Here is a 23,673-nt window from a genome sequence, read left to right on the forward strand (position 1 = left end):
AATTGCTAATCTATGTGATTCAAATGTGCATGTGTTTTCATAAGCCCAGGAGAATTGCCTGTCTGCTAAAAATCAGTGATCAATACCCTGCCTGGTCTCTATCCAAGATCAAATTTGCCTGTCTTAATAAAATATGCTAACACCAAACATCACAGTGCTGCATTTAAAACATATGTAGTGGGGGAAAATCTACTGACAGAAATAAATGCATCAAATTCACCCCCAAGTAGCTCTGAAGCCAGTGTGCTCTACCCTATGTGCACTTAGCAATTCTAGTTCTTGTAAAGCCGGAGTTGCGTACTTGGCCTCCTCCAGCTCCTCCGTGCGCTGGATGGCGTCCGTCTCATATTTGGTCCTCCACTGGGCAACCTCACTGTTGGCCTTGGACAGCACCCTCTGCAGTTCAGCCTTGGCTTCCTGCTCCTCCTCATACTGCTCCCGAAGCAGGTCACAGTCGTGGCGGGAGGACTGCAGCGCGTGGGCCAGGGCGTTCTTGGCCTGCAGAAGTCAAGGAGACCCTAGTGGATTTAGTACTATGTACATCCTACAACCAAGTACGTTTCTGCTATCATCACCTACTGAATAAAGTTGTGGATGTTTTTGTTTAGTTTTGTTTTTGCAAATTAGACCAAGGAAGCATCTTTCAGAAGAGGTACCTTGCTCTCTTCCTCCAGCTGCCTCTTGAGCTCTTCTATTTGTTGGGTAAATGCTTGCTTACTCCTGGAAAGTTGGGACACTATGCTTTCTTTTTCTTCCAGTTGACGACTCAGCTCACCTGAATCCAGAAGAAAATAGTGTCTTTCATTCATTCACTCATTCATTCGCCAAGTCCCTGTGCTAAAGAACAAGCAATACAATATGGTCCCTTCTTGAGGGAGAAGGATGTGTCCATGAAGAGGAAGTGGAAAGTACATCCTGCCAAAATGGTGTTGTAAGCTACCAAAAACCGGAAGCGACTTCTGTCAGTAAGACCTGATGAGAACAACTATACATTTAAACATTCCTGGGGGCACCTAACACTCCCATTAGACCTCCCAGAGGCTGGTGTTTCCAGCTCTTTGTTGATTTGTTATTATGGGAAATACTGTACTTAGGACTTTTTTATCTTTAGTAATTTGAAGTTTGACTCTGGGTGAATATGGTTAAGTTCAGATTTATATGCTTAACTAGAAGTCAGAGGAAAAAGAGGGAGAAGGGAGGACCTATGGTTCCAGAAGTGAATCCTAGAAGTTACTGGAAAAGTAGCTAATACACCTTCTTCACCATCTTGTCTATCACTGCTAGCAAAGGATTGATTCACCTGCAGTGAGGAGTCAGTGCTGGGTGGAGCCACATTTTCTAGGTGGAAGAACTCAAATAATGTTCTCTTACATTGTCATGTTAAACTTTAAGAGCCTTTCAAACTGGCCCCATTTCTTTCTTTATTCTCTAAAATGCTTGAATGCAGACACCATGCAACAAGAATTAGAAAAGCTGTGGGTCTTAGTTTCTAGTCCTTCCTCTGCCAATTAGATTCTATCTGATGCAAGTTACATTAACTGTGGAAAAGTGTGAACAAAGTGATACTTTGAGAGTCTTATGCTGGCCCTCTTCTCTCTCGCTTTTATTGAACTCAGTGTTTTCTTCCTTTAAGCTATTTTGGATGCTCCTTTTGTGAATCATTTAATTACTTCTCTCTTAAAAATGTGCCTCCCTAGAGACCCTCTCCAACACGTGGCCTCTTCATTTAGGCAGCTGCCCCTTCCAGGCACCAGGCAGTTGGGCCCTTCCGGTTTCCTGCACCGAACTCACCAGCCTCAGTCTGAAGACGGGACTTCTGGGTTGTCAGCTCGCTCACACTCCTCTGAATCTCCTCATTCTTCCCCCTGGCCTCGCTTAACTGGTCCTCCAGGGTTCGACATATCTTTTCCAGATTGGCCTGAAGGATTGGGGAGGGGAGAGAAGTCATCTGACCAGCTATAGATGGAAAAGCCGGGGCTCCCCGCCCCGCCCAAGCACCTCGGATTTCTCTTCAGTCCCAACCTCAGTCTCTCAGTGTGTGTATGTGTGTGTATGTGCGTGTGTGTGTGTGTGCGTGCGTGTGTGAAGGGAGGGGACACTGAACCCAAGGGCCTTCTCTTTGAGCTACATCCCCCAGCCCATTTCCATTTTGAGACAGGGTCTCACTAAAGTCCTTAAATCCCCCAGGCCGGGTTCGAACTTCCATCTTTCTTCCTCAGACCCCCAGAGTGCTGCAATGACACAAGTGAGCCACCCAGCGAGCTGCACCTTGGATTTCGACACGCTCTCCACGCTGCTGGACAGGTCGTCGATCTCGAGCTTGAACTCGCTCTTCTCCTTCTCTAGCTTCTGCTTGACCCGCTGCAGGTTGTCGATCTGCTCCGCGAGCTCAGCCGCGCTGTCCGCGTGCTTCTTCCTCAGCGCGGCGACCGTGGCTTCGTGCTGCAGGGTCGCCTCCTCCAGGTCTCTGCGCAGCTTCAGGAACTCGGCCTCCCGCTTCTTGTTCAGCTCGATCTGGGTGGAGGTGACGCCGCCCGCCTCCTCCAGCCGCTCGCTCAGCTCCTCCAGCTCCCGGGCGTAGTCGCTGCGCTGCTTCTCGGTCTTGGCTCGAGTCGCCCTCTCCGCCTCGATCTCTTCTTCCAGCTCCTCGATGCGAGCCTGTGGAGAGCAGCCGTTCAGCCCGGGGCGGCCGCTCCAGAGCGGCTCTCAGTGTCTCTGTTCGAAACGGCTACGACGTGGAATCAACCTAAGTGCCCGTCCGCAGAAGAGCGAACAGAGGGACAGACAGCACGAATGCTGTGCGAGTACGCAATGGAATATTCTGCAGCCACAAAAAGTACGAAACCCTGTCATTTGCTGCAAAATGGCTTAAACTGGAAGGCATTCTGTCAAAACGAAATAAGCCAGACACCAAAAGACAAATACCACATGTTCTCTTATGTGGAAGTTAGGGGGAAAAGAGCCTGAATTTAGGATGGTGATCACTAGAGGCAGCTACAGGGAGACTGGATTTGATAAACGCTGTGTGCATGTGTTGAAATATCACACCAAAAACCATTCACATGTAACTTAATACATGAATAACAATAATAATAAAAGAACACGCTAGTTTCCATTTGGAAACCAGTTCACAGACTCTCCTTCAAGAAGTACAAATGTTACTGATTATTTTATTTTATTTTTATTTACAGTACTGAGGATTGAATCCAGGGCCTCAGGCATGCTAAGCAAGCCTCTACCACAGAATTACCAAACCACACCCCCAGCCCCTTTTTATTTTTATTTATTTATTTATTTATTGGTACTGGGGATTGAACTCGGGACCTTTTGCTTGCAAGGCAGGCAGCAGAACCACTGAGCTAAATCCCCGGCCCCAGCCCCTTTTTATCTTGAGATGGGGTCTCATTAAGTTGCTCCAGCTAACCTCTAAATTCGGGTTCTCCTGCCTCATCCCCATGAGACACGTCCCACTGAGTCCTGCTCTGCTGATTTCCTTTCATGAATTTTCCCTGAAACAACATGTTCTTTAGTCCCGCAATAAGCACCCCAGGATATTTGCTATTCAACTGAATGTTGATCCAAGCACTTCAGTTCTGAATCGTGTTACAGGCTCTAAGAGTGATGTCCATCCCTAACCCTCAGCTGGGCAGAAGGGAACTGGCGAGGTGGGCAGCTGTGTGAACCACCCCCTCACTCTGGAAGGCTTCAAGCAGACAGAAACCCAAAGGCCGCCTACCTGCAACTCTTTGATTTTCTTCTGAAACTGGAGGCCCAGAGCCTGCTCATCTTCCACTTTGCTTTGTAGCTGACTATATTCAAAATCCTTCCTGGGGAGGGAAACGTAGATGCATGAGGACAGAATCCCCAAGTAACCTACAAAATGGAAACCGGTGGCTTCAGTGCCTACTTCTTGAGCCTTTCGTCCAGCTGTTGCTTATCATTCTCCAGATCTAGGATGGACTCCTGGGCAAGCTTCAAGTCTCCCTCCAGCTTCCGCTTGTTCCTCTCCAGGTCTACGCGGAGCTTCTTTTCTTGTTCAAGGGAGCTTTCCAGCTGAAAAATGCACCAGGGCCTTTGGAGAACAAATGCTGTGCAAAAGGACCCTGAAGATCCTGGTCTTCCTTGTTAACATTACTCACATCATCCACTTGCTGTTCCAGTTTGCTCTTGATTTTGCTCAAAGAATTGACTTTGTCTTCTTCAGCTTGGAGGTCGTCCAGGGTCTGCTGGTGGGCCTCTTGGAGAGCCTTCTTCTCCCTGGTTAACTTTGCAATTGTTTCATCCAACCCAGCCAGTTCCTCAGTAAGGTTTTTAACCTGAAGAGAAGCCACAGACAATTATTAAGAAGAAATAAAGTTTAATTTGCAATGATTGTGCCAAGCAGGAAATACCCACAAGAAGAGTACCTTGTTCTCCGTGGCATGCTTCTCCTTCTCAACCTTGGCCAGTGTCAGCTCAAGGTCATCTATGTCTTTCTTCAGTTCTGAGCACTCATCCTCCAGTTTCCTCTTCTTGGCTGTCAGCTCAGCATTGAGTTCTTCCTCATCCTCAGCTCTCTCTGTCACCTCCTTGATCTTAGCCTCAAGCTGGAATTTGGCTTTGATCAGTTGGTCGCATCTTTCCTCAGCATCCAGTAAGTTTTCACTTTCCTTTAAAAAAAAAAAGAGTCATAATTCCCTTTAAGGAGATGAGATTTGTGACATTCCAGTATTTTGTTCTTTATGAAGTCCTTTATGACGCATCCCAACTAAAAATCAAAATTCTCCACCAATAATCCAGCCTTCCTAAATAGATAATCAAGTCTTGGGGCTTAAAAACAAAGGATTCCTGAACACATACAGCCTGTACTTGGAGCTGCAGGTCATTCTTCTCTTGTACCAGTGTCACCAGTTTTTCTTCAAGCTCCTTCCTCTTTGCCTCCGACTTGGCGAGCTCATCTTTGGTTTTCTGGAACTCTGCCTTCATGGTGGCCATTTCCTTCTCCGTCTCTGCGCTTTTGAGCAGGGGCTTGATCTTGAAGAAGAGTTTCATCCAGGGCCAGTGCTTGACGTTCATGAAGGAGCGAATGTTGTACTGGATGCAGAAGATGGATTCCCTGAAAACACAACACTGCTTATTCCTAAGAATGACCCCCCCCCTTGCCCCAAGGAGTGCAGGTTTGAACAAAGACCCTGGCTGACCTTCTCTGCACCATCTTCTGGAATTCCACACGCATGAGAAACCCTCTGCAGACTGCTTGGGTCCGGGTGATCAGTTTGGCCAGGCGGTCATCGCGCATTTCTTCCAGGGTTCCCAGTAAGCCAGCCTTGAAGAACACCTTAGAGAGGGGAGAAGTGACACAGTCACTTGTCTAGAGAAGTAATATTAGGAGGATGAAGGCCAGCATCTTTCAGGATTGACGCACTACCTTTGTGTGTCCAAATTTGTACTGAGTGTGGTCAATATCAATGGATGCCAAGAGTTTTTCACATGCTTTCTTGCTGTCAATGAATTGTCCCTCTGGGATTGCACTGGCATTTAGCACTCGGTATCTGCCATTGTAGACATGGAAATAATCATAGGCTGTCAGCAAAGACATAGACCTTGGAGACCAGTGAGTTCAGGTCCTTCTTCCCATATGTAAGAAGGCCAAGTTTCGAAGAGGTGAAAAACTTGCCTGTAGCCACACTGCTAGATATCAGCCTGGACCCTAAGGCCTTGGGAGTCAGGCCAGGGCTTTTCCTGCCATTTTGTATGGCAGATAAATTCCAGAGAACAACAGGGAAAAAACATGTATATACACCTGGACCCAGTGGTGGATTGTTTTACATGGAGATCCACCACTGGTTTTTTTTTTCCTTGAAGTAACTCTTTTCATACCAGTATTTCTCCCCTTCAAATTCCAGTTTTGGCACAACTTGTTAAGAAGATATAGAACATTTTGATCACAACCTTTGTTTAAAATCCCCATAGAGGATCCTGTTTGGGAATCCTTTCCTGCAGATGCGGATGCCCTCCAGAACACCATTGCACCTCAGCTGATGGAGGACAAGGCTGTGTTCCATAGCCCCTAGGACAAAAGCAAGATGTGTCAGCTTCACACGGAATCACTCACAAACCTGAGCACTCCCTCCACAGCTGCTGGGCATCTCACCTGGGGTTTTGGTTTCATTGGGAATTATACAACGCACAAAGTGAGGGTGGGTAGTTCTTAAATTTGACATCAGTTTGTTCAGGTTTTCCTAAAATAAAAACACTAAATGTGACAGGCTGCTGTGGACTTTTTCAGAGATGGAGATATGCCATCATGAAACACATGTGTTTTAAACTTATGATGAATTCTGAAGAATAGCAAAGTTACTTAACTCTGTTTTAATAGACTTATGGCTACAAGTGTAAGCAAGTAACCAACCAGGTTGAGTGTCCCCGAAAATCTGAAATTTGAAACGCTCCAAAATCTGAAGCCTTTTGAGAGCCAACATGACACCACGAGTAGAAAATTCCACACTGGACCTTACCTGCTGGGCCATAGGCAGAACACCGGCACACTTACAAATATGATATAAACGCACCTTCAGGGCGCGTGTGTGAGGTGCATATGAAATATATATCAATTTTGTGTTTAGGCTTGGATGTCCTTGCCCAGAAATCTCATTTTGTATATGAAATATTTCCCCCAAATCTGAAACACTTCTGGTCCCAAGCATTTGGGATATGAAGTACTCAACCTGCCGTAGTCATTTGCCTCCTAGTGAACCAGCAGCTCTCCCAGTACAGAAGGCTTTCTGAAGTCCATTCAGACGTGCTCAGCACCACAGGAACACGAGACATACTACTGGTGTCCTTCAGGCAAGTTGGAGGGTTGGTACTGGAAGCTCACCTCCCCAGCTAGCCAGCCCAGCTAGCTGCTGTACAAAATGATAATAAATTCTGGCCCCACATTTGTTACACCTCATTTATATATTATCATACTGTTCCTTGACCTCACCCAGGAACAGTAACCAAATCACACAACATTGCTATTCTTGAATAAGCCATGTTTCTTGTTTGTCTGTTTTGTTTTGAGACAAGGTCCTCCTATGTAGTTCAGGCTGCCCTTGAACTCACTGTGTAACCCAGGCTGGCCTTCAACTTACAGTCATCCTCCTGCCTCAGCCTTCTGAGTGCTGGGGTTACAGGCACGTGCCACCGTGCCTTCTTGTATAAGCCAAGTGTAGAATCTCTGCATTGTTCCTTTTGGTTTGACTTGAATTGCAAGCAAATGCACTTATATTTTTCTCACCCTGAAAAGTGCAGAGACAGTCTGGAAGGAAGAACCCTTCTTCTTGGCAACTTTCTTCTTTCCACTGTCAGCTGAAACAAAAGGCAAATGCTGTTAATGGATCTACAAAGTCTTCGGGTTCCTGTGGAACAGATGAGGGGAGGTCACATGAAATAAGCCCCCCATCCCTGCATTTGGAGTCTTACTGTCTGCTGTAGCAAAGGTGGCATAGAGGTGTGCCAAGAGCCTGTTGGAGGACTTCTGGTACAGCCCCACTACGGTCTCATTCAGGGGGTCCTTGTTCTTCTCCAGCCAGCCTGAGACACTGTAGTCCACAGTGCCAGCATAGTGAATCAGTGAGAAGTGGGCCTCAGCTCGGCCTTTGACCACCTTGGGCTTCTGGAAGTTGGCAGACTTGCCCAGGTGCTGGTCATACAGCTTGTTCTTGAAGGAGGTGTCTGTCGCCTTGGGGAACATGCACTCCTCCTCCAGGATGGAGAAGATGCCCATGGGCTGGATTGAAGGCAAGGCAAAAGGCATCCGGGTGAGTGTGAGCAGCAGAGGGCACGAGGAGAGGGTGCTGAGTGGAGGCCTAGGTTACCTTCTCGATGAGCTCGATGCAGGCAGCCAGGTCCATCCCAAAGTCGATGAATGTCCACTCGATGCCTTCCTTCTTGTACTCCTCCTGCTCCAGCACGAACATGTGGTGGTTGAAAAACTGTTGCAGCTTCTCATTGGTGAAGTTGATACACAGCTGCTCCAGGCTGTTGTACTGGCACCAAAATACAGAGTTTGGGTGTGGAAAGTTAGACTTCTTCCAACATCATTGGCCCCCAGCATGCTTCCTCCTCACCTCAGGCCCTGCTCAACTCCCATGTTCTTCTAGGCCTGGCTCTGACCACAACTCCTCCAGGGAGTCTTCTCCAAACTTCCAATTAGAAGATGTTTTTCCCTCTCCCGAGATCCCACCGCACCATATAGACTTCTGTGTACCATATAGACTTCTAGTTTTCCTCAACTTTTTTTTTTAACCTTCGTGTCTGGTACCTGGTATACACTAAATACGCACTTTGATGACTGGCATTTGCTTTTAACACAGAAGCAGTAGAATAATTATATAAAATATTGCATGATTAATTTAATATCAAATTCTCAGTTCCCCTTCTGGCCCTCCCTAAATCAGTAGTAACTTTTATTTTCTGTACTGGGTATTGAACTGAGGGCCTCAGCACTGAGCTAAATCCCCCTTTCTTAATTTTCACTTTGAGACAAGATTTCATTAAGTCACTACATTGCCCAGGCTGGGTTCCAACTTGTGATTCTCCTGCCACAGCTTCCCAGAGTGCTAGGATTACAGGCATGTGCCACCATGCCCAACTCATTTTTCTTTCTATATTAGGTGATGTCCTTTAAAACTCCTCTTGAGTGATGTCTTCACCTCTCATATTAATGCAACCCCCCCCCCCCCCCCCGGTATCTTACTCACTTTCTGCCTACCTTTCCTACAAGATGACCACCCTGATGTTTTCCCTTTGGGATTGTGGAAATCAAGTTCCCTATACAAAGGTATAAAAACATGAATATAAATAGCACATACCTCAAAGATTTCAAAGCCTGCAATGTCCAAAACACCAATGAAGTGTTGTCTTGGAAGCTTCGTATCCAGTTGCTGGTTAATACGAGTGACCATCCACAGGAATAACTTTTCATACACTGATTTGGAGAGGGCATTCACGGCATGGTGAACCTACAGGGCAGTCAGCTAGTGACTTGGAAGGTGGTGGTGACCAGCAGGGATCCAGTCCCTCCCTGGCCTCGAGGCACCCTTACCTGATCCACAGTTTGGCCCTTGGTAACGTACTCATTCCCGACCTTCACTCTAGGGAAGCACAAGGCTTTCAAGAGGTCCGAAGAGTTCAGCCCCATCAGGTAGGCCGTTTTGTCGGCCACTGGGAAGAAAAGAATGGTGATGTTCGGCAAGGGAGAAGCACACCTCTCATGGTCAAGGCTCGACAGAATGCGTCTGCGTAAGATTCACACTGTGTGTCATTAAACTGCTTAGACACAGTCAGTGGATGCTACATCACTGGGACAGTATCACTGATTGTATGAAAAGGGAGATCGGGCTCCAAGATAGCCCTGGTCACTTCTTACTGCATCTAAAACAGGACCATTCAGCAAAAGTGGGTGGTGATGTTGCCTATTGGCACCTGAGCTCCAGGACAGAGCCACTGACTGCTCCAGATGGAAGAACAATTAATCACTTTCAAAGGAGCCACCAAATGACCTCAAGTGAATGACCTCCTGGCTCTGGCTTAAGGCTCGCTATGGTGATTTTGTACCTTCAGTGCCGTCTGGCTCCGCCTGCTCCTCCCTTTGCTTCTGTTTGAACTTCATGTTCCCATAGTGCATCACAGCCCCTGTCAGTTTGTAGAGTCCAGATTTCTCTTCAGGGGTGAAGCCCAGGATGTCAATGGCACTCTGGAGTGGAAGGAGCAGGCTGTCAATCAGTTGCCCTGGCGACAGAGGAGTGCCCCACCCTTTTCTGTCAGTCCCACTTACATCTGTTGCGAGCAGCTCCTCAGCATCATCTATGCTGGCCACCAGGATTTCACCCTGGCTGATGAATGGGTAGTCATAAGGGTTGGTTGTAATCAACAGCAGCTCTGAAATAAAGAATGGTTTGAGGAGTTCACACGGGTGCAAGGAAGACATCCCCTGTGTGGATTTGGGCTCCTGCACCCTGGATGGGGACTTCAACTGTCGGAGCCAAAACTAAAGTTAGAGTCAGAAATCTCTAGACAGGTTTGCCATATTCAGGCTTGGCTGAAGATACAGTCTGGGAAGATTCTGCAGTCTCGCATGCTACATAGATTAAGAACCCTGGGAGAGTATTTAAATTTTCTTGCTTTGCACATGAATGGTGGCTGTCAGTGCAGGCTGGGAAAGTTAATAGGGAAAACTGGCTGAGCATGGCTCTGAACAGGAGTCCACACTCAGGGGAAGCAAAGGTTGTTTGGTATAACCATAGCCTTTTCTAAAATCTGGTGGAAAAGCTGCAGCTTTTTTCCAGGCTGGAGAGCAAAAGTCTGAGAGCAACCACAGTGAAAGAGCAAAGACTGTGCACACAGAGGCTCCTCAGGCTGCTGTGTTGGCTGATTTTGCCCTGGCCCCACATCTGGTGAGAGGTTCGTTTCTGTGCCAGTACACAAGGGGGCGCTCAAGGACAGTTATATGCTTGGTTGTCCAAAGGTTTTTATAACCTTGAGCCCTGAACCCAGCAGTGGTTTAATCCTGTTACTATCTGATTCGATTTTTCAAATTGGCATGTAACTGCCCAAATAGCCATATCCCAAGTATAAAATAAATTTCCTCTGCTGGCTGTGGAATCACCTTAAAACAGGTACAATTCTCCTTGATCTCATGAACCCAAATGCACAAGAGAACAAACCCCCTGGAGACTTCCTCAACCCCACTTAGTACTTCCTCACCGATGAGCTCAGGCTTCTTGTTGGAAAGAATCTGGTAGAAGATGTGGTAGCTTCTCTCAGCCTTCAGCTGAAAGGTGACCCTTGATTTCTCCAGCAGATCTGCAACAGAAGCACAAACCTGGCTTCCAATCTGCTCCCCATTCCTCAGAACCCTCATCAGATATCAGTGGATCTACTCACAAGTTTCAATATCTGCAGAGGCCAGCTTCCCAGTAGTGCCAAAGTGGATTCGGATGAACTTGCCCTGCACAGGGGAAAATGGAGACCAGATCCTACCTCAGCTCAGTGATTCCTCCTGGGCACGTGACTAGGAGGCCTAACCTCTGTGGTCTGAACTTCAATCGGTTCTTTCCCTTTTCTCTTCCTCTCTCCTTTGGCCTCTTTTTTTGTTCTTCTAAGTCTGTGCTCCCTTCCTCTTGTATGTGCCTAGTCAACAAAGCAACTAGACTGATTTTTTCAACATGTGTGTCAAACCATATCACCTCTCGCTTACAGAATCCTTCAGTACTGCTGCCCTGAGAATACAACCTGAATGCTTTCTCATGGCCTGTGTCCTCTCTTCTGCCTGTCTTAGCAACCCACCCCCTCACCACATGGAGCCTGTTTAGGTCCCTCGCCATACCAGACCCTTGCCCCCGCCAGGGCTCAAGACCTTGCTCCTTCCCTGTTCCTCTTCCTATCTGTGCGTTACAATCCTACAGGGCTTGGTTCACACAGCAGCTCCTCAGAGACCTCACCTGACAACCCTATCTGAAGGATACCCGGCCCCCAATTATTTGGCCACTCACTCTTGTTTGTTGCACTTCAGGTGAATCTATCTTGTTTACTTATTTTGTTCTTTCATTTTCCTCCCTGCTGGTCTTTAACTCCCCAGGACAGCTGTCTTGTCTATCTTGTAGGCCCCAAGAAATCCCAAACCAAGCCCAGACTCACAAAGCGGGAGGAGTTGTCATTCCTCACGGTCTTGGCATTGCCAAAGGCCTCCAGCAGTGGGTTGGCACTAATGATTTGATCTTCCAGAGTCCCCTGATGCAAGAAATTGAGGGAAGAGGAGAAAAACTCTTTAAAGACCAAAATGACAGTAAAATCTGCTCACCAGCTCTGTCACTCCTGCCTGCCCTGCTGCCTGGCAGCTCTGGTGAGCCCAGTCCCGCCCTCCCTGACTTTCCAATTTGAGGAGCAGCCAATCCAGCAGCATGTCCTCCTCTGAACACTTCTACCATTCTGTTCTGGTTGGCAATATTTAGATCTCTTGACTGGATGTTCCTTTAACACTTCAATTCCTTTTTTCTCCAGTTAGGTTATCTGTATATGCCTCATACTGTTGCTATGCATTTGTGTCAAAAAGCAAGTAAGTGCCGTGATTCTCTCCAATCTCTTTTATGTGATTCTCCCATAAAAGAACAAGGTCTTGGGGTTGCCCCTCATTGGTGCTTCTTAGCTGAGCCTTAGAACCTTCTAAGAAACCTCAGGGTCTGGCCCTGTGAGATTAGGTATATACTAGGTTTTCTAAGGTGACCAGCTGTCCTTCCAGATGTCACATTTTAGCCCGTACTCTGCTCCCTGACAAAAGTACATTTGACCCCCTCATTCTAAAGCTAGGACAGAGGTTAGTAGCAGAAGCAGAGCAGGGCATCTTCCCTCTGCACCTTCATTTTGGCGTCCTTTTTCTTGGCGAGGTCCCCAGTAGCCGCAATTGTTGCAAAGTACTGGATGACCCGTTTGGTGTTCACAGTCTTCCCTGCCCCGGATTCTCCACTATTTCAGAGTGGTGGAAAGAGAGAGAAAGGGAAATGAGTCCTGTTAGTATCAACGAGCTCCTCAAGATATCACCCAAAGACCTGGACTTAGCCTGCACCACACCGTGCCAGACACACACCTCTGGGAGAGCAGAGCCTGGGCAGGGAATGCCATAGCCAGCCACCTGTGCAGTTGACCCAAGAATGGACGATTCTGGTTTTCTGAGGCCTTATGCATGCCTTCCTCCCCATCCCGAAACCTCTCCTTTCACTTTGCTTCCAACACTTCCTAACTATCAGAACAGAGCAAGGGGCATCTGCGGCCACACCAGTGAGACCACTCTGTGCCAGGGTACTTACGTGATCAGAATGGACTGATTCTCACGATCTGTTAGAGAAAAAAGTAAGAGAGAGCTGGCAGCAACATAAAAACAGCTCCCCAACTCTACCCTGTCTTTCCAGCACTCAGACTGAAATCGCACAATTTCCTTTCCCTTTAGTTTTTGTTGTTCAGTCCTCAGTGGGAGTTTGAAGATCCTCACCCAGAATGAGACTCACTCAAAGAGGTGAAGCCCCTGATTAAAACCAGTGGCCTCGAATCATGTGAGTTGAACCATATCAAATTGCCAGTCTTTTTTCCTCCCACAAAAATGTCATTTTGTGCACTTAAAACAATACTTGGATTAAATGCAAATGCTTCACCCTGGCCGGCAAGGCCGGCAGTGATCTGGTTGCTTTCTGCTGCTTTTAGCTCTTGTTCCCTCCCTCTCCATGTATTGGTTGCCCCCAGAAGCAGGCCTAGGACCAAGGGACAATGCCCTGGGCCCATCTGGTGCTGGCTCCACCACACCACAAGTCCTCCTTGGAAACATACCAGTCAGCATGAACTGATAGGCGTTGTCCGAGATGGAGAAGATGTGGGGCGGGGCCTCCTGGCGCTTTTTGCCTCGGTAGCCATCCACCACCTCGGGGTTGTACACCGGCAGCCACTTGTAGGGGTTGACGGTGACACAGAAGAGGCCTGAGTAGGTCTTGGGGAGAAAAAATTATATATGTATATATCTATTTATATAAATTATATATGACCTTTGCCTTTATTAGTGTCTTGTGTTCCTTTCTGATAAACTTGTAAAGAAGGAAAGATAGGCAACTGAGACTAAGTGGCAATGCTGACTCCAACCCTGGCTTCATCCTTCTGCTCCCCTGGTTCACTTGTCCTCATCTCCCTTCTTCCAACCCCTCTTCCTGCCACTCCATTCATTTCTTGCTTTCTCATCTTTCTCCTCCTCCTCCTTTCTTTCCACCATTCCCATTTCCTTTCCTTTGTTCAGCAGCCAAGCACAAATCTCTCAAAACCCCACAACCCATGAAACATCCCCACCTCCCTGCTCCACCCTAGAAGAGCTGCTGTTGGAGTCACCACTGACATAGATCATCCAGGATGTGTATCGGTCCTTGAGGTTGTACAGCACCGCTGGCTCGTTCAGGTGGGTCAGCATGGCCATGTCCTCAATCCTGTCAAACTTGGGGGGGTTCATGGCATACACATCCTCTGGTTTGACCACCAGGGTCTGAAAGGAGAGGAGTCACAGTGCTTCACTACTGCCATCTGCTTTGCAGGTGTCTGTCACCCACCAAGGGACCCATGAAGGTGATCGCTGGAGATCCCTGGCTGACAGGGAGGATGAGGCTATAGGTGGCTTAGGTTGCTTTGCTTCGGTTACTCAGGGATCTTGTGGGGTTTTTTCTCCCCAGTGGGCCTGGGATGAAGGAATGACATGAGAAATGAGATAAGAGGATCTGTGGGGACAGTGTGGGGGCCTGTGGCTGGGAACTGGAGCCCACAGGAGCATTTCAGCTCTGCAGTGCTGGCTGCACCAAGACCCATCTCCAGCAGCAGATGGGCTCTTCCATACCTGCTCAGAGAAAATGGCACATCCATGGGCTGTCCTGAGCAGGGATAGAAGAGAAAGAGGGAGGTGGCATTGGATTTCCAGGCTGTTGCCCTCTGAGGGGGCCAACGTTTGGAGCTCTTTGAAAGCAGCTGTCTACCTCCAGACCCCTCATTTACTCCCTTAGCCTCCCTCCTTGTGCATGCTTATGAAAAAAACAGCTTACCTCACCCCTCCCTTCCCTTTCTGGGGACAGGATCACAAGCCAGGAGAAGGGTGCCAGAGTGCCATGGGGCAGAGTGGTGGCCCCAACACTGCCTGTGGCTTGGCACTTCTCTCAAGAGGAAAAATCCCTTCCCCGCTGTGTCCTCAGGCTTTCTAGGGCTGGAAGCACCTTGTGTGTGGGGATATTCTTTTGTCTCTGTGAGATCTCTGAAGATGGCCAGTTTTCCCATCTTATCTCTGGGAAGTGTGATAAGGAAACAGGCTTTTCTCTGCCTTCAAGCAGGGATTCATTCAAACCATCCTGGACCTTCAGCCTCCTTTAGGCATCTCTTAGATTGCCTTAGACGATCATTCAGGTCTAGACTACACCTTCCTTCCTGCTTTCTAAGCGGATTCATAACTTCATTATCAGAAATATGTAGAGAGCCACCTTTTTGGAGCTTCAGTGCTTGGTAGCATCACAGGGCAGGTGTTAATGCCCTTTTCCTTCATGCTCAACTCTGTGACAGTTTCTTTTGCTTGTCTATTGGATTTTCTTTTTCTTCCCTCCCTCCCTTCTTTCCTTCCTCTTACTTTTCTTAGAGCATTTCTAGATTCAGGAAGTACTGAAGCCCCAAATTCCTTTTGCATTCTCACAATGGCTTGGGCCAGAATGAGGCGAGCTACAGTCTCATCCTCTTCCTGATACAGTGAGGCTGCTGTTTCACATCGAGCTTTTGATCTACTAGGATCTCTTACACATTTTGCTTTGCTAGATGGCCATCACTAGAATTAGCAGATACCTAGATAACTGAAGGGCAGTGGTCTAAAAGCCTTCCTCCTAGTATTGAACTCCCAGCTCCACACCCTTGAGATGCATGGAGCTGATGCTTCTGGACTAGAGTGATGAGAACACTGATAAAATCACCTAATAAGCTAATCACTTTCATCACTTGTAACCAGACTCTTCTCCCACTCTGCAACCTGAAGCAAGTACTCACTTTGTTTTTTCTACTGACAACTGGGAAACCTAAAGCCATTTCATAAGAGGCATTTCAGGACTTGAGCCTCATCTGGAAGTGGCTTGATGCATATATAAGGTAACGATGGGGAGCCAGCTGGCTGGAGGGGTAGGGCACGAGCCTTACCCTGTTGTCCTCAGTTTCCACAGTGACCTTCCCGTCTTGAGTACTCTTAATTTTCCCCTTGGCATATTCTTCCTTTGAGTCCACCACAAAGCAATAGGTTTTGGCATCAAAGGGCTGGTTTTGAGCCTCGATTCTCTCCTTTTCAGACTTCCGGAGGAAAGGAGCAGCTATTCCAAACACCTCCATTTCAGTATCACTACTCATGGTGTCAGCTGGAAGGCAAACCCACTGATGAGCACAGCTGCTCCTGGACCAGGCCCCCAGCAGTTCCTGGCTTGTCCCAGCATCTGCCTACAGGCCCTGGGCTGCGTAAGGAGGGACCTCAGCAGCAAGGCTGTCCTTGTGCCCACTGGAGCTCCACCCAAAGGGTTTTGTGTAGGGAAAATCAAATCGGCAAATATTTATTGAGTAGCTACCTCATGCAAAGGGCATAGAGCCTATTTAATCCAAGCTCCTCAGTTTTCTCATTCAATGAAGGAGGCTTAAAAGTGAGTGTCACTCTCGGGACCTCATTTTCCTCTTCTGAAAAACCCAGACGTGGCCGAGGGAAGATTTAAAACTAAACACCATGAAGGCATTCTTCAAAGAAAGTGCACTAAATCGCAGACAGCTAAGATAGTTTTGAATCATTTTGAATGCAGGTGGCTCCATCCTCCCATGAGGAAGCCAGACTTTTGCCTCCTTCCATTGCTAAGAATAGAAACAAGCTGCTACCTGCAGCACTTGATTGGCATGACCCCGAAGTGCTTCCACCTCTCCAGGCTCTGAATCTGACCTTCCCTGGTTAAACTTTCTTGCTCTCCAGGGCCACTAAGAGAAGGGAGCAACAAGTAGCCTGGGACCAACTGAAGACTCCCAACATTTCAGAGCCATGGCCTGATTCTCACCTGAGAGTCACACTTGCAGAAGGACAGCACAAGGCAGCAACCGCTGTAGAGGTCTGGGACCTGCAACTACACAGACGCAGACTCATGGATATAAAAGTTGAGCGAGAGCTGGGAGGGGGTGGTTCTGTTTTGAATCAGCTCTTGATGAGAGTTAACTAACAGAGACAAAGGACTGATTACTTAGAAAGAGCCTTAACCCAAAGGTGAGCAGAAGGAGCCATGACCCACAGGTAGACCATTAATGTAGGAAATGCCTATCCACAGTCTGGCTCCTCCTGGCCCACACTGGCACCTTCTTTCCTCTACAGTGACTTCTATCTAGAATTTGGCAATAGAAACAGAGTCCCTTATAAGATGCTTGTGGTATCAGACCACAGTCAGGTGTCTCAGTCATCTGCAAACAAGAAATCCCTGAAAGCAGCAACTTCACACCAGGAGGCCACAGCCAGTGTGAGGGACAAGACTCCCACCAGGTACACAGGACAGGTGGAGAAGACACCGGGTCCCACTGGCCACTCAGAGAGGCTGTAGTGGATGGGCACACAGGTGTCCAGTGGGGTCTTCCCCAGGAGGACATTTGAAGAGGTGGACAAGGAAGAGTGGGAGGAGAAAAGAAAGCCAGCAGGACTGTGGTTTGGGGGAGGTAGTAGCGGCAGAGGGGGACTGGGCAGTTGAGCCCAGTGAGACCTTGCTGCACATCTAATTCTACAGAAACATCTCAAAAAGAGAAGTCAGGTACCACCTTACCAAAGCCAGGCAGGAGCACAGCACAGAGCAGTGACCCCACTAGGCTGCTGTCTTCCAAGCAGCAGAGACTGAAAAGAGGCACCAAGAGGAGCCCATGACTTACCTCTGCCCACAAGAGTGAACCACAGAGGGGCGGCTGCTCCCCTGGGCTTTTATAGGCCACCGCTAACCCCTGGGCTCATTCTTTCTCTATATTTGGAAGGAGAATGACCGACACCACAAGCTGAGAACCGGCTCCTTCCACATGTATTTTTGGTTGTTGCCAAGGGAAAGGTATATATAGAAATGAGCAGGATCTATAATCATTTTTCCAACTATAGAAAGTTGGGAGTTTGAGATGCCATTCTCAGAACTTGAGGCCCCTGCCTCCCCACCGTATGCTATAGGGCGGTCTGGCTCCAAGGGACCTATCTGACTCCATTCCACAGCCAGTACATCCCCGAGACACCAGCGGGAGTCTGTACCTCAAGGGACGGGGGACATTCAGCTGGTCAATTTGCTCAGAAATCTCATATAAGAAAAGGAATAAACCACAGGATCACAAAGTTTAAATCCTTTTGGAATTCTGACCAAGACTTTTGTCATGATCCAATGGTATAGCCAACTGATATGATTCTAAAACCTGTGCTGGGAATAATAATGATAATAATGCTTAATTCTTCCTCCTCATTCTTCCCCTCCTCTTTTTTTTCTTCCTCCTCTTTGTTTCTACTGCATAACTTTCTGTCTCATTAGTATCATTATTAACTTAATCCTTTCTTAAGCAGTAGTAGGACCAACAAGTAAATTAATGACAAGGAGCTATGCCACCAGCCAGTATCCACAGTGACAGCTGCTTAAGAACCCGCTGTTATTAAGATACATCACCAATTAGGACAGACCAGCTGCTGGCATGCATGGGGGAGGCAGTGGCCCACAGAGAAAGGGAGGAGGGGTGTCTAACAAATGTGGTTATTTCTAAATCAGGATTGGAAAAACGAAGCCTTAAGGGAAGAATAAGGATGTCTTTGAAGCTTTTGTCCATTCCCATTCTACTTTTTATGCTTTATTTTTTCCCTGACCAAACCTTTGGGAGGGTAGCCTGGTAGGCATCCAATGATTGCTTATTCTAAAGAGAACTGTTTGTCAGCAATCAGGACTGATCCCTTCCAACCTTTCTACACCCAGCCCAGACATGGAGGCTGCTCAGAGAGACAAGGGAGTGAGGAGCAGGACACCATTTTTCATGATGAGGGAACATTTATTAAATGCCCTCTGTATTCAGGCCCCTATCCAAAGCACTTCAAGAAGACACAAAGCAAATGGAAGACATAGCCTTTCTCTTCATAGATTATATTATAAATGATGAGTCATATGGACTACATGTCTGTTTTCAAGATTTAGGCAATTTCAGATCAAGCAGTGCATAGCTTTCAAGTGCCTGCTCTGTGCATGCCAGGCAAGTTAGTGGTCACCAAGGGAGCAATTTAGGAAGAGCTTGTTAACTGCTCCCCATTGGGTCACCAATGCCCTCTTCCTCTAATTGTGACTGAAATGCCTATCCTTGGACTCCCTCCTCACCCTAAGGAGAGCACTATCACTCCTAAAGTGTCCCTTCATGTCCCGAAAGGGAGTGGTCTCCTGAGGTTCTGTCCCCCCTGCCCAGTGACACCTCAGCCCAAGTCATTACACAATTGTTTGGCCACCTCCATGGGAGGCAACAAGCATTCAGCTACATATCACCTGGGAATCAGGTGTTAACAAGGGACAGTGCAAGGGGTCCTGGCTGCGTCTCGGGTACTGGCAAGTGGAAGGTGGGCTATGTGCTGGGGGTTGGGGTGGGGGGTTGGTGGTCCTTCTTTAATACCCAGAGTTGTTGTTGAGATGGACTTTGCAGAAATGAGATGGAATAATTTTGGTTTTTCCTTTGTGGTCACCAGATTAACGCATCCATGCTCACCTCCAGGAGACAGAAAAGAAATATTCCGTGCTTTGAATATCTTGTAAGAAAGTACTCATGTCATATTACTGAATCTAGAACAAGCTCTAAATGCTCCCAGCCTCCCACCTAAGCATTTCCAAAATCCCCTGTCCTTCCTCTCTTCTTCCCATCAAGCTTCTCCATCCTCAGTGAGGATGGACCAAGGAGGAAACATTGTGGAGTCCTAGAGCATTCAGCAGAAATACTGTAGAGTTAATGAATGCTAAAGACCTTTCTTTTGCCTATGAGAAGGCAGAAGGCATGAGTGGGAGGAAGCTTCTGGAGCCCAGTACCAGGTCTAGAACTGAGGGTCCCGGAAGAAATCCCAAGGAAGACAGGAGTGGCAACAACCACCACAGCACAGAAAGCAGTATGAAAATGAGATTCAGGAATCAGAAAGCCTAATCACTTGGAAAATTATCTTTAAGAGAGAGAGAAGAAGTGCATGCAGTAGCAGCCTCGCATTATAGCAGAAAGGACAGGCCTGGGTGTGACACCAGACTGGCCCACACCTAAACCATGGGGTGGAGGCATTGCACCTCTCTGACCTTCTCTTTCCTCATCTGTGAGGTGGAGATGATATATCAGCCTCACAGACTAGTTGTGTGTGTCAGGGACATATTCAAATATCAGGCACATCACACTGTGGCTGACGCATCAGTACTGAGCAAATGTAGTTTTCTTTTCTCGTTGAATGTATTACTGTGCAATATGACTAGCTTTCTCAATGATAACCCTGAGGAGATTGTACTAAATATGTGTTATATTGAGATGTGGAGAGGAAGAGAGAAACATGCACTAAAAAATAAATTAAAAATAAATAAATAAGAAAGAAAGATGTCTGTCCAAAGTGCAAATCTTAGAGAACTTCTTGCCACTTCAAGAGGCCACTTTCAGGGGCAAATGGGATACTCTCTTGGTGTGGCGTTCTCCCTCTGATAGACAGGGGACAGATAACTTATTGGTATATTATTAGCCAGGTTTGGGGAACAGAAGGAGCCCTTGTTCTCTGAGCCATCACACAGCCAGAGCTAATCCCCACAGCCAGGCAGAGAGCCACATTTATCCCTTATGGGCTGAAAGAAAAACATATTGTGTCTCAAGAATGCAGGCTGGCTCAGGAGGTCACCAGTCCTCCCCTTGGCAATGGCTGGTCGTTTCCTCCCCAGTCAGCTTCCTCCTGTTTGGTGTCCAGTCCCACAGCCTGGACCCTGGAGCTCTCGGCCACATAGCAGCATTCCCAGGATGGCTGTGTGCCAGGGCATGGAGTCAGCCTCGGTAAGCACAGGCCTCCTGGACCGAGCATCCTCTCCATGTCCCACTGGGAGGGGGATTAGGTGTTACTGGAGATGAGGAATTTGGGAATTCTGGGTCAGGCCTGTTCCCTGGCTTAGAGGTGAAGGGTGGGGGTCCTGAGTGAATGCCCACAGCCCCAGGAAGAAATTCAAGGAGAGGGAGAGAGAGGGAGAGAGAGAGAGACAGAGGCGCTATAACTCTCTTTTTAGTTCAATTCAAAAATGTGCACTTTCTCCAATATTCAACTATGAAAAGTCAACTCTTAACACTTAGCCAATTTGCTTTTTTCCTCTTACTCTTTTCTGTTTCTGTCTCTCTCTCCTTCTCTGGCTCCTTTGTCTTGTTTTTGCTCCACTATTTGAGGGTAAGTAGCAGACATTATGAAACATCACACCTAAATACTTTAGCATTTATCTCCTAAGTATAAGGTCAATCTCCACAATGCCATTTAACCGCCCAATAAAATTAACAACAATTCTATGTATCTTATGCAATGTCTCCATTTCTTCCACCAATTGCATGGCTGGATTCCTCCCTTCCCCAAATTAGAAACAAATCTAGTTTTAGGCATTATATTTGATGGTTATGTCTCTTAAGCTTCTTTTAGTCTAGAACATTTCTCTCATCACTATCTATCTATCTATCTATCTATCTATCTATCTATCCTCATTTTCTGAGCACTTTTTTATGGACCAAACACTACAAGGGAGAAGTACAGACATAGAGAGCAGATTCCCATCTTCAAGGAGGTCTGCATTTCTGGGGTCACATGAGATGATGATAAAACAGTTGTCCAAATCAAGTGTGGTGCTGCACGTGCCTATAGCATTCAAGTGAGGGAAAGTCATCTCCAGCTGGATGGATGAGGTAGGCGAGGGTAGCAATCAAAGGACACTGTGAGGAGGTGGGAGAGTCTGACCTTGAAGACCAGGGGGAGGACTGTAGTCTCCCACCTTGGCCCCTCTATTCACTTTCTGCCATCGCAGTAACTCCAAGTGAATCATGGTCTGAAAATAGTAACACAGTATTTGGACTCTTTCAAGAGGGAGAGGCTACATTCACATATAATGTATTATAATTGTTCTATTTTATTAGTTACTGCCATTAATCTCTTACGGTAGCTAATTATAAATTCTGTTTTTCACGGATATGTATGTGTAGAAAAAACCATAATATATATGTGGGCAATACTGTGGTATCTGTGGTCTGAGTCATCCCCTGGGTATCTTGGGTAAGGGTGTGGGTAAGGGCCAATGACTGCAATTTGAGAAGAGGAGGTACTACAGCGGGAAGGTGTTCTGGTGAGGGAAACACAGAGGCCAAGACAGAGGAAGGAAGCTTGCTGGAGTGAGGAACCAAACAAAGGGAGTCCTAGTGAACTGCAGTCCAGTGAAAGCCAAGTCAATAAGCAACACACATTAATTGACTTCTCAGTAATTTTTTTTCCTCTGGGAGAAGAGTCAGGTGACTGAAGTGACAAGGGGAAGGAGATGTCCTTTTGGATTTTCACTACAGTAGTGCCTCGATTCACGAACACTTTCGTTAGCAAACAGAAGCGTTTGGCAAGATTTTGTTTTTGTGAACTCTGCATTGGGTGATGAACACACCATCTTTCCCACAGGAGCACGAGTGTGACCTTTCTTTCCAGAATTACCTAACAAATTAAGTTTGTGAACTGAGGTTCTAGTATATTTATCTTTTCATAATGTTTGAACTATTCCCGGCCATATATTATCTATTCCAAAAACTAACACTTGCAATAGTACTCCCCGCACTGCTAATAAAATAAAAAATGAAATCATGTCTGCCTTCACAGGGGTTATATAGCCTATTATAAGAACTCTGATAAGAAATATTAATACAAAGGTAAAATTGTTAGCATTTTTTTTTTTTTTTTTGGTACTGGGGATCGAACTCGGGTCCTTGCGCTTGCACTGCAGGTGGCGAAACCACTGAGTCAAATCCCCGGCCCAATTGTTAGCATTTTTAATCTCTGCTGTGCACTAATCTAAAGATTTTGTGAGTATTAGTTCATCTAATACTTACATAAACCTTTCAAGGGAAGCACTATGATGAGCTCTGTATTACAGAAGAGGAAACCAAGGCATAAGAGAGGAAAAGCAACTTGCTTGGGGTGTGCAGCTATTGAGTGGCAGAGCCAAGATTACAATGCGGTTCTGTTTGATGTCAAAGCTGTGCTATGAATCATCTCATTAACTGTATGAGGAGAGATCAGGCCATGGATGGCTCAGGAATTAGGACATGAGCTGGGATGTTTGCAAAATTAATCAGAGTACATTTCTTGAAAATATCAAACCTTATTCAGAGAGAGAGAGAGAGAGAGAGACGTGGAGGGGGTGAAGGGGGCAGGGCTGGTGCTGAAAAGCAGCCAGGTTAGGAGATGACTTCGAACAGAGTGGCAAACACAAGGATAGGATTAAGGGGAGGGTGCCTCTCAGGTCTTGAGACGCTCACCTGGCACAGAGGAGACGTACCTAAGAGGGGCAGCTGGCAGCGTCCGTCACAAGTCGGCATGCGACTCAGATGACTGATGGCCCCGGGTGGTTGGGAGCGTGGCATGATATGATGGAAGCAGACAGGAATGCTTTGAGTAGATCAGGAGAAGAGGAAAGATTCCGAGGGAAAGGAGGTGGCTGCAAAGAGGCGGGCATGGTCTCAGGCCTTGCCAGGGGATTTAGGGACCACAATTAAAAGTAATGGAGGAGTCTGAACAACATCACAGGGAAAGAAGCAGATAATTTAGTCTACAGGCTGCATGTGAGGCATGGGAGAAAAAAGATCAAGGGTCACAGTGAGGTTACTAAAGAGACGAAACAGAGACGAGTAGGCAGGGGACAATAGAGAATGTGGAAGAAGGGTGGCTGATTTGGAGGCTGAGAGTTGATTAAAATTTAAGCTGCAACCTTTAATTTGAAGACTTAACACTAATTTTTCACTTAAGCAATGTTTTTGAAATCTGACTATACCTGAGGTGCTATTAAAAAGACAAAACTTTACCTAACCAATTGAAAGATCAGCTCCCTCATATGGAACAAAGACTCCAAAGCA

The 23,673-nt window shown here is 47.0% G+C and overlaps 1 protein-coding gene and 1 long non-coding RNA gene across 3 annotated transcripts in view; one reads left to right on the plus strand and one right to left on the minus strand.

Moving 5' to 3' along the window:
- The window catches only part of LOC110344365 (uncharacterized), a 27,187-nt gene extending 24,793 nt beyond the window's left edge, over positions 1 to 2,394 (plus strand). The window contains exon 3 of one of the 2 annotated variants that reach the window (XR_015443244.1): positions 2,220 to 2,394. This is a non-coding gene — a long non-coding RNA (uncharacterized LOC110344365). Of the gene's footprint in view, positions 1 to 2,187 lie in introns of both variants that reach the window. The other variant, XR_015443243.1, reaches the window with a different exon arrangement.
- LOC101698672 (myosin-3) overlaps positions 1 to 16,528 on the minus strand; it is a 21,754-nt gene extending 5,226 nt beyond the window's left edge. Inside the window, exons 1-28 of the mRNA XM_021238054.2 lie at positions 15,715 to 16,528; positions 13,898 to 14,041; positions 13,345 to 13,501; positions 12,831 to 12,858; positions 12,381 to 12,489; positions 11,665 to 11,757; positions 10,912 to 10,975; positions 10,732 to 10,830; positions 9,803 to 9,906; positions 9,583 to 9,721; positions 9,071 to 9,189; positions 8,838 to 8,987; positions 7,842 to 8,012; positions 7,447 to 7,753; positions 7,262 to 7,332; positions 6,134 to 6,221; positions 5,932 to 6,049; positions 5,408 to 5,531; positions 5,181 to 5,317; positions 4,840 to 5,095; positions 4,407 to 4,649; positions 4,140 to 4,316; positions 3,908 to 4,053; positions 3,737 to 3,827; positions 2,269 to 2,658; positions 1,792 to 1,918; positions 657 to 775; positions 302 to 498 (exon numbers count right to left, since the gene is read on the minus strand). Of these exons, the coding sequence (XP_021093713.2) occupies positions 302 to 498; positions 657 to 775; positions 1,792 to 1,918; positions 2,269 to 2,658; positions 3,737 to 3,827; positions 3,908 to 4,053; positions 4,140 to 4,316; positions 4,407 to 4,649; positions 4,840 to 5,095; positions 5,181 to 5,317; positions 5,408 to 5,531; positions 5,932 to 6,049; positions 6,134 to 6,221; positions 7,262 to 7,332; positions 7,447 to 7,753; positions 7,842 to 8,012; positions 8,838 to 8,987; positions 9,071 to 9,189; positions 9,583 to 9,721; positions 9,803 to 9,906; positions 10,732 to 10,830; positions 10,912 to 10,975; positions 11,665 to 11,757; positions 12,381 to 12,489; positions 12,831 to 12,858; positions 13,345 to 13,501; positions 13,898 to 14,041; positions 15,715 to 15,918 (4,172 nt within the window). The 5' untranslated portion in view covers positions 15,919 to 16,528. The remainder of the gene's footprint in view (positions 1 to 301; positions 499 to 656; positions 776 to 1,791; positions 1,919 to 2,268; positions 2,659 to 3,736; positions 3,828 to 3,907; positions 4,054 to 4,139; positions 4,317 to 4,406; positions 4,650 to 4,839; positions 5,096 to 5,180; positions 5,318 to 5,407; positions 5,532 to 5,931; positions 6,050 to 6,133; positions 6,222 to 7,261; positions 7,333 to 7,446; positions 7,754 to 7,841; positions 8,013 to 8,837; positions 8,988 to 9,070; positions 9,190 to 9,582; positions 9,722 to 9,802; positions 9,907 to 10,731; positions 10,831 to 10,911; positions 10,976 to 11,664; positions 11,758 to 12,380; positions 12,490 to 12,830; positions 12,859 to 13,344; positions 13,502 to 13,897; positions 14,042 to 15,714) is intronic.
- Between the last annotated feature and the right edge of the window lie 7,145 nt (positions 16,529 to 23,673).

The sequence above is a fragment of the Heterocephalus glaber genome, unplaced genomic scaffold, assembly GCF_053883595.1.
Source record: "Heterocephalus glaber isolate CG9 unplaced genomic scaffold, H.glaber_assembly_v1.0 deba00001564, whole genome shotgun sequence".
Taxonomy (NCBI): Eukaryota; Metazoa; Chordata; class Mammalia; order Rodentia; family Bathyergidae; genus Heterocephalus; species Heterocephalus glaber.